A 16,604-nucleotide genomic window follows, 5' to 3' on the forward strand; every position below is an offset into this window, starting at 1 on the left:
AGCACAGCTTGAAATGTGATACAAGATGGCATGATGAAGGTCAGTGGGGGGGGGGGGGTGAATCAGCTCCAAACTTAACACACAGTGATTCAGGGTGACATGAAGGGGTTTAGAGCCCCATCTAATTTCGTAACAACTACCAAATCAGCACAAATCGACACAGTGGTACAGGATGACGTGGGGAAGGTCATGAGGGTGGTTGGACTCCATCTTATCTATATGAATAAACGTCAATGTGTGTATGTGTGTATTTTTTTCTTTTACGTTTCCACATTTGTTGATCAATCAGCACCAAACTTGATACAGTGATATATATTATGACATGAGAAAGGTTGGACCCCCCCATTTAATTTCATATCTAAATTAGGAAAAACTACCAGATCAGCAAAACTTGACACAATGATACAGGATACCTTTTTAACCCTGACGGTGATAATATAAGAAACGAAATTTTACAGGAGTCTGGATACTAATGCACTGAAGTAATCGAATAATAACAGGAATGTTTACTCTTTAGATCAAGTGTATGCTCATTATCTCCGGAAATACTAATGACAATAAGTAATAAACGTACGATAAAATGTAGAACTAAGAATTTTTCAAATGCACGAGCCTTACTGCTCCGGCCCATATTTACAAACTAGAATAATGGGGGGAGGGGTATTAATACTTATATATTCTAATAACAAAATTTTAGAAGAATTATTTTAAATATCTACTTATTGTTGAGCGCGAAGCTACACAATGGGCTTGCCTATCACAGTGATCGATCCCCGATTGTTAGCAGTATAAGTTCTTAAGCTTGCCACTGAGCTACCAGTGGGCTTTTTTCTTTCTTTCTTCTTTTTATTTTAATTTACAAAATTTTATTCATTCACTGGATAACCTCTGGTGAAAATACAGAATTACGAAATGTATTTAGGTAGACACCTAATGGCGGAAACAAGCAATAAAAAGTGTATTATTGTATATACACTATGTATTGTCTAATTTCAACCGAAACTGTACTGAAACGTAATTAACTTACTTAATGAGCATTTTTTCTCCGAGTAGAGTCTGTTTTTTCACCAGAAGCTTTATACATGTATATTTTAAATTAAACTAGATGAGCTTCGGCAGGGTGCCCGAAAGTGTTCTGTTTCAAGATTAAATAAAACCAAAATTATGAGTAACAATATTTTTATTTCTTGATTTTGAAGTTCATATGTCATGCTCTTGTAGCCTACAGAGTGCATAATTCTTCTCGTAATCCATGACATACGTACGTTACACTGACGTCACGACAGTATAAATTGCAACGTTAAGCGTCCTTTAGTGTCTACTGACTAAATGACAGACAACACCCTACTGTATAATGGTGCGAGTGGTTAAACAGGTGAACCCTCCAGGCAGCCTTAGGCCCCCTTGCGGGAAAATGAGTACCTCCTTTCAACAAAGGAAATTTCTTAATCCAAGTTCAATTACATAACGGAAACGTAATGAAATAGTAGTTCCCTTGTTTATCAAACATAAATAAAAAATGAAATTTGGACAAATGGACTATCTGTATATCCGTAAAATTATATCTGACTCACCAGAAACTGTTGGCCGAATACCGGTAATACGTTTACTAATAAAAAAATCCAATTATTTTTCCACAAGGTTAAAATTTAAAATTTGGTGCCACCAACACGTCTACAAGTTAAAGTCCTGCAGGGTGTTATTTCATTGGATGCAGAGAGGGGGGGGGGCGGAAGCGTTATTCTAAAAGTATCATTCTTAGTATACGTTGTTGTTTTGAATTTACAAGTTTTCTAATCGAATATTCTAATCAATCGATAAAAATCTTGCAAAGATACTTGACGTAAGATAGTACAAGTTCACTTAGAAACTAGGTACAACTTTGTAGTTCTTTTATTTCAAACATAAATTGGGCTGCAAAGGATTTTGAAATCGATTCAACATTTTTATAAAACGTAATCGGATATTCGACGGCCATTTTGAATCCGATATTAAAAAATATTACAAAACTAATAGGTAGAGATAATATGGTTAATATATTTCACCCTTTTCTAGAAACAATGTTTACATGGATTTGTTCCTGATTTAACGGGTCAGTTAATTTTGTATTATGTGAATGACTGTTAAAAATACAATCCAGTGTGCGACTCGCACCTGTTGTAAGTCACGTGACATGTACAAAATTACAGTAATTATTCAATATAATTGAGTAATTAATCATTTAAAGGTTTGCGTGTGTGTGTGTTCAGGGATAAACTTTCGTATCCAAACAAAATTATCCTTTCTATTCCCGAACTTACTGATTTTATGATTTTCAAATGGATTTCCGTGGGAAATTGAATCGGATGCGATTATACGAGCAATCATCGTAGGCCTAACTAGTTATAAACGGTGTTATCAGAAATTTTATCAATTTAAAACCAATTCCATGAAAAGTAGCACTCTGGTGGTGATGAATAACACAAATATAATGTTAAAAAGAATCGAACACACTAGGCGTCTCAAAGAAAGTTTATTCAATTTTACAAAAGAGAGAATAAAATAAATATGCTGTTAAGTTAGAGGTATGTGTCATTAGGACTGTTACATTAAATATGTCAAACACCGTTTACAAGAACAAAAACAGTTACATTTTATTCAACCATTAGTTTAAACAAAATATTATTCTTAAAAAAAATTAAAGGCTCTTCAGATATCACTGATTACGATTATAGTTACTTTGTTTTTATTAAAGATACATAGAACTTTCTTTCTTAACGAACATGTCAGGCCTAGTGTTTTAAGAAGAAAAAATAAATAAACAATGAAACCGTGGTCTACCTACTTCTCCTGCCAAGTTGTCTTCAAAATTTAGTAAAAACCGAAAGAAGTATTTCGAATTTAATACCAGGGCTTGGACGTCAGTCAATGTTTGCAGATAAAACATAATAGGACGTTAAGAAAATGCCAATGATATGAATGTGCTACTATTTCTTATCTTTTAATTCTAAATTTACTTGTTGCGTCCTCTTTAGAAACTTGTCTAAGTATTTACAAATATAACAATCACAACTGTCGTTTACTGCATTGTATAGATGTACACTGCATGAATATATGAGAAACAACCGTACACAAAACGGAAGTAACCAAAGTATTAAAAACATCGTACAAACACGAGTGGAAAGTTATACGATAATCGTTAAACAATGATCAAATAACGCGAGCCCACCACCTCGTACGATAAAACAATAAAAACATCACTTATTGTTACGCCAGACCAACAGAAGGTTCGGGAGACTTGTGTATAAAGACCTGACTTCTGGTCGTAGTAACAAAAATCAAGCTAAAAACTTACCTTCTGTACAAATGCTGGACACCGTGCGCCTGGAGCCACTGCTGTAAAACGATCTGTCGCCGCAATTCTTCTCCAGCGTGCATAAGAGAAGCACGGGCCGTTGTGGGAAGTTTCTGCAAATCGCCGATAGGGTCGTTGAAGAAATCGGCGGTTGCCATGAGCGACGCACAGCGCACGAGAGATGTACATCCTGCTGTACCACATCCACGGCAATGACGACATCAACAGCGAATAGGGAAAAGGAAAGACACGTATTAATATTACTGTATTTCTGTCTGAAAAACTGATATAAGTAACGACTGAAAAGAAATACAACGATAATACAAAAAACAAAAGTTAAACTGTGTATATAAATTTTTCTCTGTTGCAGCACTGAATATTACGCGTTCTGCAGAGAGAACTACATTATATGTATAACCAGGTCTTCTTAAGGCGCACTATGCCCGTAGAATTCCAAAGGATAGACAGATAACTCTCCTTAATATTTCCTGAAAGTTGTGTATCTTTACGACTATCGTTATAACCGTCATCTTAATATTCTAAGCATTCTTCTTCTGATTCTATAAAATCTTTAACTACAGCATATAATATATGAACTATATTCTCCCAGTTTTCTTTTTACTTTCAAGCATTACAAGAATACAATCACAATGCTGATGAATGTCTGCACAGCGATGGTGTGATAGCGCCATCTACTTACTCAAGTAATTGAATATAACGAGTTTCAACCACGTCCATATTGGAAAATATCAAGAGTGGTTAGGAGCACCTGGTTAAAAAATAACAATTGTTACACAAACACAAGTTGGTTCACAAATGTGACACAACGTGATGATAGCAAATGTACAAATACAAGTTGGTTCACAAATGTGTCACAACGTGATGATAGCAAATGTTGTACATATACAAGTTGGTTCACAAATGTGTCACAACGTGATGATAGTAAATGTTGTACAAATACAAGTTAGTTCACAAATGTGTCACAACGTGATGATAGCAAATCCGTCCAGTTTCTTTCGCCAACATGTCCATTCAACAAACTATTAAAAATGGAGCCAAAACCAAATATACTGTGCTTAAAGCTACTAACTAATGACTTTAATTTTGCTTTTATTTTGCTTCAAAAACGTTTAAATGGAAAATACTGGAGTCTTGTAGAGTTCACCTTATAATAATCAATATTAATTTCCGATCAGAGCAACCTAACTACTGTAAGGGAGAGGGGGGGGTATGGTAGAGCTAAATAAATATACTTTTCTTTCGTTCTTTCGTAAATTGAGCCCAGCAAAATTGTCCTTATAGTAAACCATGTTCATCAAACTTGTCCTTGTAGTAAACTGAATCCTGCAAGGTTGTCCTTATAGTAAACAGGACCTGCAGAGTGGTCCTTGTAGTAAACTGAATGCTGCAGAGTGGTCCTTGTAGTAAACTGAGTGCTGCAGAGTGGTCCTTGTAGTAAACAGAGTGCTGCAGAGTGGTCCTTGTAGTAAACAGAGTGCTGCAGAGTGGTCCTTGTAGTAAACTGAGTGCTGCAGAGTGGTCCTTGTAGTAAACTGAGTCCTGCAAGGTTGTCCTTGTAGTAAAGAGAGTGCTGCAGAGTGGTCCTTGTAGTAAAGAGAGTGCTGCAGAGTGGTCCTTGTAGTAAACTGAATGCTTCAGAGTGGTCCTTGTAGTAAACTGAGTGCTGCAGAGTGGTCCTTGTAGTAAACAGAGTGCTGCAGAGTGGTCCTTGTAGTAAACTGAGTGCTGCAATTCTTCACGGTCACTACACTTTATTGTAAAAGCCACTAGCACTGTGTATACCACAAGCCATGCACATAAGAACTGACATTAAAAACACCGCCAGAAACTTATTCAATTATTCTTACTACTTCGAGATAAAGATGTGATCAAACGTAAACACACACAAGTTACGAAAATAAAGGCTTGGTTAGCCTAACGCGCACAGTTACAACATCAAGAACACATTACCTCCTCATATACACATCAGAATAAAAGCATTGTTACATTCAACCGTTCACTCAACAACTGCAACAACAAAAACCACGTGCATTCATTCACGCGTACACGCATCAGTCGCTAAATTAAAGCCATTGTTACAGTTAAATGTACATGATAATAGTTTACAATAATAAAAGCACTGTTACATTCAAGCAAACACACATACGCTGCAACAATAAAAAAATCTATATTCAGACACCATTTACAATGACACAATCATATTTACACACCTCAGCTTCCGCAATAAAAACACCATTATCCTCCCCAATACATATAATTACAGGCAAAGCGTATTTTTTTCTCTTTTATAATTGAAACTTCTTTGGACAAGCACTTTTACTCAAGGAGCCCAAAATTGACACCCGGCATACAAAAATTAAAGCAACGAGCAGAAATGCGCCCTACGGGCGGTTGTTTGTGTTAGTAATTACTCATTGTAGTATTCATACCTCATTTAAAAATTAAAAATAAATTAGAAAAAGTGAACATTTCTAAAAAAGAAAGGATTTTTCTGGGAAGTACTGCACGGGGAAAGTGTTTGGATTGTGCTGATATAAACTGTAATATTTTTATATATTAAAAGTGGTCGCTTTTATTGATAAAAATAACATTTTTTTTAAGAACTCCATGTTTTAATAATATATTTACAAATTACATCAATAAAGATATAATCAAACCCTCACGTAAAGTCCTAGTGAAAGTCGTGTTCTTGTTGTGAGGAGAGTACTTTTATTTAAAATTGTGTTCTGTGATAAATAAATGGTTGTTGTACATACTGAAGTTATTTTTCTAATTGTCTGAATCTTGAATACTCAAAATATTTATATGAATTTTTATTTGTGGTGCCACTCAATAGATGGCGATGCATTGTAATTATTATTTCGATCATATACCTAAATAGATACACATATACACGCTACGTCCATTATAGGAAGCTAGTCACTGAAGACGAATAATTTTGAGGATATTACATGATGATATCTGAAATTACACTGCAATTATGTTTTCATTGTTGTGAGTGGTAACACCTTCTTGGGACACTGCTGAATGGAAGGCCTAATAATGACGAAATCACACACATAGACCGTAAACAAAAGCGAAATTAATAAACCAATAAAGTATTGCAAATTCTGCGTTACTGGTGCGTCTCTGCAACGAGTTATTTTGATAAAAAAAAACAACAACTAAAATTAACGCTACGTGGTGCACAATATGTTATAAAGTTGCAAATTTTAGTTCGTTTTAAATTTCGCACAAAGCTACATGAGGGCTATCTGCGCTAGCCGTCCCTAATTTAGCAGTGAAAGACTAGAGAGAAGACTGCTAGTTATCACCACCCACCGCCAACTCTTGGGCTACTCTTTTACCAATGAACAGTGGGATTGACCGCCACTTTATAACGCCTACACGGCTGAAAGGACGAGCATGTTTGTTGGGACGTGGATTCGAACCCGCGACCCTCAGATTGCGAGTCAAGCGTCTTAACCACCTGGCCATGCCGGGTCTGCAAATTTTATAGCACAAACATAAACGACAAACATGATGACGATTTCACAATTTGTTTAATCGAGAACAGACGCGCCATAAATAATCATAAAAAGAACAAAAGAAGGTAAAGACTGTAAACAAACCCCCTTGTGGAGAACTAAAAAATGTTTAGGTTCAGGAGAAAATTGAAAGTAGAAGTGCGGAAAATGAGACAGGAGCAGGGCTGTAGCAAAGGGAGTTACAAGGGACAAATGTACTCAAACCCATCAACTCAGAAGTCCCAACGACACCTGCTTATGGGCCAATCACTAACTATAAAAAGCTTATTATCTTTGTCAATCTATCTAGAACGCTTTCACGCTCCTTTTTTAGTAATGCTCAACAATATACATCGTCGCTTAGCAACAAAACTATCACCTGATTGTTCTTAGGCTAACTATGGTGTTTATGTTGAATTACCAATATTCATGTTGATTTGTTTGAAATATTTGTTATTATTTTTATAACTTCGTTGACATGGGTGATGTTTATGTATTAAATTAGACTACAATTAGGCCTACTATTACTAGCGTTATAGAATCAGTGTTTAAAAAGTTTTAACTTATGAATAAATGTTAATCAATAAATATTGTTTTGGTATTTTAACACATATATTACCTACTTGGCCTTAAAACATAAAGAAAAATAAACGTTTATTACTACCAAATATCTTTTATCCTTTGTACAATTGAAAGAGATAAAAATTTGTGTCGGAATTTCCGCACTATGTTTTCTACTTCCTGACCTGGAATACAGTGAAAAGGCTCAAGAGTGCTATTTAAGTCGCTTTCACGAACTTTTGTTCACGATAACATTTCATTTTTCTGTGTAGTTTTTACTAAAAATGTAGTGATTAAAGAATTATTTCGAGACTGATGAAATATGTGAAGAGTAGGTACATTCTGGAGGTACAGATAAATTCTTTTTAATTAAATTATATAATTTTTTAATCATTCAACAATGGTTTACCGTCATGTTTGACGGGCTTTTGTACTAGTAATAATAATAAAAGGATGAGAATTGTGCTAGACAAGACTGACAACTAATGGGTGTGGACCAAAAATTTCATAGGGGATGTTATCTTTGGGGGATTGTACCCCAGGAGGTATGTACATAGCATGCGTTTGAACACTTACCCAAAAAACTACTGTCAATTTTGTAACGGTAACCGGCTACGGTTCAGGCACGTGGTTGGGTACTCACCCACTGGAGTGCCTATTTACTACGTAAAAAACAAACAAACAACCTCTGATTTCAGTAATAAAATAATCGATACAAACGTCAGATACAATAATAACAAAACTGATGGATCCGTTCATATTCACGAGTTGCATCTATAAAACTATCGGCAAGTTCAAACATTTGATGTAATCATAGATAAACATTTACATAGAGTGGTTCATTGGTTTAACTGGTAAACACGGTCCTGTCTCCACGAACACGCATTATATTAAAAACAGCAGAGACAGACAGACACCGATGTTGAATAGATTCAAACACTGCGCAAGCGAGCTTACAGCAGTGTTCCGTTTTCTTGTTAATTTATTAGAATGGAAGAAAAGGTTACGAATATCTTCTTTAGTTGTTTTTACATTATGTTACTATACGTACTTGTGCAGGGTCCCCGAAAGTGTTCTGTTCCACGAGTAAATAAAATCAAAATTGAGAGTAACAAATATTTTTATTTCTTGTTTTTGAAGTTCATATGTCATGCTCTGTTGTAGCCTATAAAGTGCATTATTCTTCTCGTGACCCTTGACATACGTACGTTACACTGACGTCATGACAGTACAAACTGCAACGTTAAGCGTTCCTTATGTGACGTCAATTTACTGTCTACTGACTGACGGACAGCACAACTGTACAGCTGCAAAGTGGAGCGAGTGATTAAAACAGGTGACCTCTCCAGGCGGGAAATAAAATTTTTTCCCTCATTCGGAACAAATGAACAAATACAGGAACCATATTTTTGATAATCAATTTAAAAAGGGATTACTTGTTTCGAAGTTTTCGAGCAAAAACTACACATGGGTTTGTTTGTTTTGGGAATTTCGAGCAAAGCCACTCTAAGATTATCTGCGATAGCCGTCCCTAATTTAGAAGTGATAGACTAGAAGGAAGTCAGGTAGTCAATACCACTCACCGCCACTTGAGCTACTGTTTTACCAATGACAAGTGGGTTTGACCGTCACATTATAACGCCCACAGGCTTAAGAGAGCGTGCATATTCGGTGAGAAGAGATACACAAAGGTTATATATGCAGTCTTCTATAAATCTGAACTTAGAGATTAGAAGGTAGGCAACTAGACTAGTGTTTCTTAACCTGTCGGTCGCGGCCCAATGTTGGGCCTCAAAGCAATTTGAGGTGGGCCTCATTAGATTATATTGCAATATTTTAAAAATGTCGCAAAACAGCAAAAATACAATGCAAACTGCATAATACCCCGCAAAATGCTAACTATAAATTAATATCACAGGTATGATGAACCAAGCATAGTAACTACGAAACAACGCTGCCACACGTGTCACACTTCTATAATTTTCTGCGATTGGCTGTGGGAAAATACTTGAAGTTTAAGTTGACCGTGTTAGTAATAGGTTGAAAAACGCTGAGCTAGTCAACAGCATCCACCACCAACTCTTCGGATATTATTGCCTGGTCGACTAATAGGATTTGATCGTCATTCTTATATCCAACCGTAACTCCAAAATTAGGTAGGAATAATGTTTTAAATTTCTATATACAGATGTATATGTAAAGATATAAGCTACAAAAACAAACTGTATAGAATATCTTTATGACTACTTTCCACCGTTATCAGTGGTTAACCATTCTTGGTGTGGCACTTACCTAGTGTGAAACATGCAACTTCTCAACACCAATGTTCTGGGAAACACGTGGACGATGAAGTAGGAAACCAGTCGATTATAATAACACAGGCTTTGTAACCAACATATGATATATTGCATATAATTTAAAGGACAATTTTATAGACAATTAGAAAAGAAGTTCAGAAGTCAAGACTATCAAAAACAAGCAAAAGTACCCGTCCCCAGTGACGGGAAGTTTAAATTAATCTATAAAATTTTAAAAGGTTAATTGTGTTGCACTCTTGGTTTCATTCAGAGCCAAAGCTCTGAGCTACTTATATTCTGCCCACCGTGAAAAACAATTGTTGAACATTTCAGTCATGATAAGAGCAGCTCAACAATAACACACAGTAAATCTACATTTTTATTATTTAAGTTACGTCACATTTTGAAATGTGAGTGATAGTGTGATTAATTCCTAACAATTATCTTACTTTTATTTTAATTCGATAATCTACACTTACTGTAGGTGCTTTTAAATCGCGTTTCATGAAATTATTTCGGTGATTTTGTTTGTAGTTAAGCACAAAGCTACAGAATGGCCTATCTGTGCTCTGCGCACAACGGGTATCGAAACCCGGTTTTTAGCGTTGTAAATCCGCAGGCATACCGCTGTGTCACTGAGGGGCCCGGTGATTTTATCGTGTTCTTAAAACGTAAATTTTACACACACACATATATATGAATATGAATGTATTTAGTTTATAGATCATTCATATCCACTTACAACAAAAGGCCATTGTTCTAGAACTTCGAGCTTGTATATATATATTTAATTTTGTGTGTCTGGCCTTACAAAAACACGCTTATAAAGTATTTTTTTGTCTCTAACAATCTTGAGTCTTCAAGCCTAAAAGAAGGACCAACTGTGTTATTATGTCTTGTTTCTTATCATAAATTGTATATATATATTGCGAACTGTGGTGTCTGTCCGAGCATTCGTCTGTCTCCTGTGTGAAAAGCTGCGCACGCAGGCAAAACTCAACATTCACTTTTGAAATGACGAGAGAACAGGCATAAATAATGTTGATGCCAAATTTTATTTCACAAGCAGGATATTCTACACTAAAATAACTTTACATAACTCTCTCTTTTTTTGGCGGTTTTGCCCAGTGGTAGAGCTCTGGATTTCGGAGCTGACGAACCGACTTCGAATCCGCACGATACCACGAAATATACAGCGCACTTTAAAAGCTGTTGACGCGTTATCAGAGTGACAGTCAATTCCTTTGCGTGAATGGTTGATGGGTGGTTGCCTTCGGAGCTGACGAACCGACTTTGAATCCGTACGATACCACGAAATATTCAGGGCACTTTAAAAGCTGTTGACGCGTTATCAGAGTGACAGTCAATTCATTTGCGTGAATCATTGATGGGAGGTTGCCTTCTCTGTGTGTGGTTCAAAATTAGGAAGAGCAGCAGATAACCTTGTAGCTTTGCCATAAATACAAATACTTTGAAACGGATATCACTTTTAATAGCATATGTATTCACGATTATTTCTATGTTTTATACGCATTAGAATAAATGTAGATCAAACGAATGAACTTTACGCAGTAGTTGGTATTACTATATTGAATGTATTGTATGTACCATTCATAAACGTTATTTGACGAGTATGTTTTAAAATTTTGGCGGCTGTTAATATAGAGTACGGAACCTTCGACAGATACAATGCTAGTAACCGTTAACGTAGAGTACAGAACCTTCGACAGATACAATGCTAGTAACCGTTAACGTAGAGTACAGAACCTTCGACAGATACAATGCTAGTAACCGTTAACATAGAATATTAGTATTGTACACTGTCAAAGGTTCCAGCAACAGAGCCGAAAGCTCGCAAAAGTAAAATATACATATCTTTCTTTAACGGGGGAAAATGTCCTTAATATTACTTTTCTCTTTTAGTTATTAACCTGCATTTATATAAAACAGAAACAAATTATGTACAGTATAATTAAATCTAGTTAGATTCAGAAATACTTCTTGTTTTCGCGTAGGAATACGAATTCATGTTGAAGGCGTTAGTAAGTTTGGCTTGTTTCGAATTTCGCACAAAGATACTCGATGTCCACCTGCGTTAACCGTCCATAATTTAGCAGTAATAGATTAGAGGGAAGGCTGCTAGTCATCACCACCCACCGCCAACTCTTGGGCTACTCTTTTACCGACGAATAGTGGGATTGACGTCACATTATAACGTCCACACGGCTGAAAAGACGAGCATGTTCGGTGATGGAGATTCGAACCCGCAGACTGCGAGTCGAGCGCCCTAATCTCCGGGAAATAAAGGCAACAGTATAAGCAAAACTTATGTTCTTATAATAATTAGAATTACGTATTAGGGTTGGGGTAATTTGGAAATAATTTTGAATGACAAAAAGAGTGTTATTAAAAGTAATCCGTAATAGTGCACGCTTCCAGTTCTGTTGGATTTTTCTAACGACTTCCGTTTTTGTTTATGACGTAATTACTTCAAACCTATGATTAAGTTCTTGTTAGAGGTCACGTGGCACTCATTTACTAATTTGACATATGACATGGCTACTTTTACCTGTGAATAAGGCAAACATATCGTGTCGTAATTTAACGGTGGGTGGGCATGTAAGTACCCTCACTGTGAGTATTGGTCATGCACCTGGTAGTCTGGAACGTGCAGGAGTGAACGAATTTGTTTATTTCAGGGCTGTCTGTACAACCGTCTCTAGATGTGAACTAATAGATTAGAAGGAAGGGAGCTACTCAACAGCTCACACTGCAAACTCCTGAGCTATTCTAATCGAACAATAGGATATGATTGTCACCCTTATAACACACGGTGTTGGTGAGTATTTCCGGCAATGTGTCACAAATCGTGAACTCTTTCATTCAGAGTTTGGGCACTCTAAACACTAGGCCATGCTTGATCCATGTTAACTTAAGGGTGACTAAAGGTAGACCAGCTTCAAAATGATAAGCAATTATTGATATAAGTGGTTCAATTGATAAAATATATTTTACAGAATAGGAATTTGAGAGAACTTTTGTCCCCCCTCCCAAAAAAAAATTTACATTTTGATGATAATTTTGTGTGTTTGGGTTTGTTGTAGCGAGAAACCACATTGGGCTCTTTTCTGCTGTGTCCACTGCATTGAATCGAATCCCGGAGATTTTCGTTATAAGTCCATAAACTTACCGCTGATCCACTGGGGAAGGGGGGTGGTGATAATTTTGAGCGAGTGATCCGATATCCCAAGTAGTACAATACGTGGAACTGTGAATAAACTAAATTGTACGGCTAAGTATTATGAATTGCATGTACTTCACGCAATGTTTAATCATCTATGAGCTTCAAGGTTTGACTTACCATTTGATAGTACATATGAGCTACTATACAGTATTTATAAACTTTCGACAATCATTACTATTATTACTTGGTGACGAAGAACGTTCATTGTATGTCTGTATTGAATGACAAAAAATGTACGATAAATATTCGCTTGTTTTTACACACACACACATATTGCGAAACGTCCACTCATTACTTGTGGCTGTTCGCCGAGTTTTTTTTTTTTGTTGAAGTTAAGCAAAAAGCTACACAATGGGCTACCTGTGCTCTGTCTATCATGGGTATCGGAACCCGGTTTTTTTAGCGTTGCAAGTCCGCAGACATACCGCTGCGTCACTGGGGGAGCTGTTTGGCGAAATAAACATTTTAAGTATCAGGTTCAGATCTCGCGTGCACGTTTTCTTATAAAATTAGATTTTTTTTTTTCAAATTTACAAACTTCAGTCTTTGGTTTCACATTTTCAATTACAATGTGATAAATCTTTTCTTCCTAAAAAAAAAAACCAAGATCAAAGCAGAACCTCACGTAAATTATTATTTAATGTATGCGTTCCAGTAAAAACGTTGCTTTTCTATAATCATGTCTGTATTAATTATTTTGGTTATAGTCTGCTACTGAGTGATGTTTACAGAAAAGAAAGACAAAACAAAAACGTAACATTCTAACTAAATTGCTGTCTATCTTCTGTATATCTGTTTCCTATTTAGGCAACCTTGTCAAAATACGTCAAGTGGAAAGCTAATACCGCTCTTGAAATAATTCCCATTGAGCCAGTGATGGACACTAACGTTAAGTTTAGATTTTAGTTTCTTTATACTGAATTATTGTTATCAAAAAAAATTTTTGCAACTCTACTAAAATTCCGTTTTAGGCAGACTTTGGTTACATGAATATGATTTTAAATTATGTAGGCTTCCATGCGCAGCGCGACAATCCACTTCAGAAATCTAATGGTTTTTAGCAAGCCTTTCTTCAATTATTAGCATGACATGGTTTTTCAACACCCCAGACGACGGACGTTGAGTCAGACGTGTAGATCTTGCTTCCACTACACCAAACATGTAGTTCTTGTTTCCAACACGTCAGAAACGTAGCTTTTGTTTCCAACAAACCGGAAATGTAGTTCTTATTTCTAACACGCCAGACATGTAGTTCTTGTTTCCAACACGCCAGACATGTAGCTCTTATTCCCAATACGCCACACATGTTGTTCTTGTTTTCAACATGCTCGACATGTAGCTTTTGTTTCCAACAAACCGGAAATGTAGTTCTTATTTCTAACACGCCGGAAATGTAGTTCTTATTTCTAACACGCCAGACATGTAGTTCTTGTTTTCGACACGACGGACATGTAGTTCTTGTTTTCAACACGATGGACGTGTAGTTCTTGTTTCCAACACGACGGACGTGTAGCTCTTACTCTCAACATGCTAAACATGTAGCTTTTACTTCCAACACGCCGGACATGTAGCTCTTGTTTTCAACACGACAGACATATAGCTTTTTTTTTCAACACGACGGACATGTAACTCTTGTTTTCAACACGACGGACATGCAGCTCTTGTTTTCAACACGACGGACATGTAACTCTTGTTTTCAACACGACGGACATGTAGCTCTTGTTTTCAACACGACGGACATGTAACTCTTGTTTTCAACACAACAGACATATAGCTCTTGTTTTCAACACGACAGACATATAGCTTTTTTTGTTTTCAACACGCCGGACATGTAACTCTTGTTTTCAACACGCCGAACATGTAACTCTTGTTAATGAAATGTATGATAGCCCAACACCTGTATCTCTGTTACACTTATAGCGTTATAAAACTGTCTGGTATATATGTGCTTGTGTGTGTGTGAATGACAGAAAATTAAGATGTAGAAATACACACATATATATATATTTCTACACTGAAAGTGTGCTTTTGATCAATGTATTTACTGGTCAGTGTGAGAGTAATGCAAGGAACTACAAAGTAGGTAACACACCATTAACAAGTACTAGTCTGTGCGCTTTCGAAAGGTGGATCTTTCTTCTTTAGGGGCAAACTGAAGAAGAAAGGTCCACCTTTCGAAAGCGCTCGGGTTATAGGGTTTTTATTCATTCCTATCAAAACTTCTTGAACCTACGTGTTTTTCTAACATCATGAAAGTACTAGTCTGTGGTGTTACAGGTGTTGAGTTTACCAACTAATTATTCATAGTAATAAGTATTGAAAGATCAATTACGTTGTCTTTAAGAGGAAGACTCAGTTGTAACGTTCAGCGAGTGATATTCCAGTAACAAAGTTCAGGTATGACTTTGTTTAATATTTTATTATTATTGTTTATTTGTTCCATAGACCTTTCGTTTTAAAACTTAGCAGCTTCCTAGTGACGTCACATTCTGGCTCCATCTACCGCCCGGGACAGACAAGTAGCAGAGAAAATAGGAGTTACTATCGATCTGACGAGTTCGAACGTCGTAGCTGAGAAAAGCTCACGACAGCACGGATTAAAAGGAGCTTAAAACTAATTATTATTGAAACTAGTTAGACCTGTCGCAGAGTTTGTTATAAACAGTCCCATATCAATCCGAAGCTGAGAAGTAGCGTATATTACTCTCTAGAAATTTCAAAGCTACCATCGCTAAAGCTTGACATCCATTATCGCAACCTTCTCCAAGGAACTAATGGACCTTTGATCTACGTAAAGTGAGTGGACTTTTTTTTTTCAGAGCAGAATTCATGTGGTAATTTCTTAACCTGTTTTCCGTAAGGCGGTGTTAATACCAAAGGAATGTTCTTCACATGAAGGACTACGAGTCATGTGTAGCATGAGTCATGTGCAGCATGAAATGGGTACTGACATCACATTTCCTCTAAAGACGGAATTTGGATGAAGAACGAATGAAAATGAAACTATAAGTTCGAGAAACGTTTCTGATTTAACCCCGTTTATAGGAGAGAGAGAGAACGAGGAAATGCTGGTGTTAAAAAAGAATATTTCGTACGATTAGAAACAAATTAGTGACGTCCTTCAAATATTCTTCGTCCCTAGACGGGGAGAGATGGAACTGATGGATTGACCAAAATATTCTGGATCCTTTATGGTCGCTGAAACTATTTATTACCTTGGTCACTTGGCGTCGGCGGTAAGTGGACATCACCTGCCTCTTGGTTTGTTACAACTTATCTAATAATAATAAAATCTTGATATACCTATCAGTCTTGTAAATTGGGCCCACTTAGTACAGTTTTTACCAGTAACAGCTGTTGTGTAAAGTTAATTTTGTTGTTGTCATATTGTTAGTTACAGCTTTGAAATCATAACATGTTCATATTTTTCGACAGATACAGTGCTAGTAAGGGTTCTGTACTCTATATTAACGGTTACTAGCACTGTATCTGTCGAAAAATATGAACATGTTATGATTTCAAAGCTGTAACTAACAATATGACAACAAAAAAATTAACTTTACACAACAGCTGTTACTGGTAAAAACTGTACTAAGTGGGCCCAATTTTCAAGACTGATATCAAGATTTTTTTATTATTAG

General features: G+C 36.3%; 1 protein-coding gene across 1 annotated transcript in view; it reads right to left on the reverse strand.

The window, feature by feature from the left end:
* Window positions 1-16,604, reverse strand: part of LOC106465744 (apoptosis-resistant E3 ubiquitin protein ligase 1-like) — an 82,622-nt gene that overhangs the window by 54,800 nt on the left and 11,218 nt on the right. Inside the window, exon 3 of the mRNA XM_013925980.2 lies at window positions 3,335-3,524. Coding sequence (XP_013781434.2) covers window positions 3,335-3,524 — 190 coding nt within the window. The remainder of the gene's footprint in view (window positions 1-3,334; window positions 3,525-16,604) is intronic.

Source organism: Limulus polyphemus, unplaced genomic scaffold (assembly GCF_000517525.1).
Source record: "Limulus polyphemus unplaced genomic scaffold, Limulus_polyphemus-2.1.2 Scaffold2036, whole genome shotgun sequence".
NCBI lineage: Eukaryota > Metazoa > Arthropoda > Merostomata > Xiphosura > Limulidae > Limulus > Limulus polyphemus.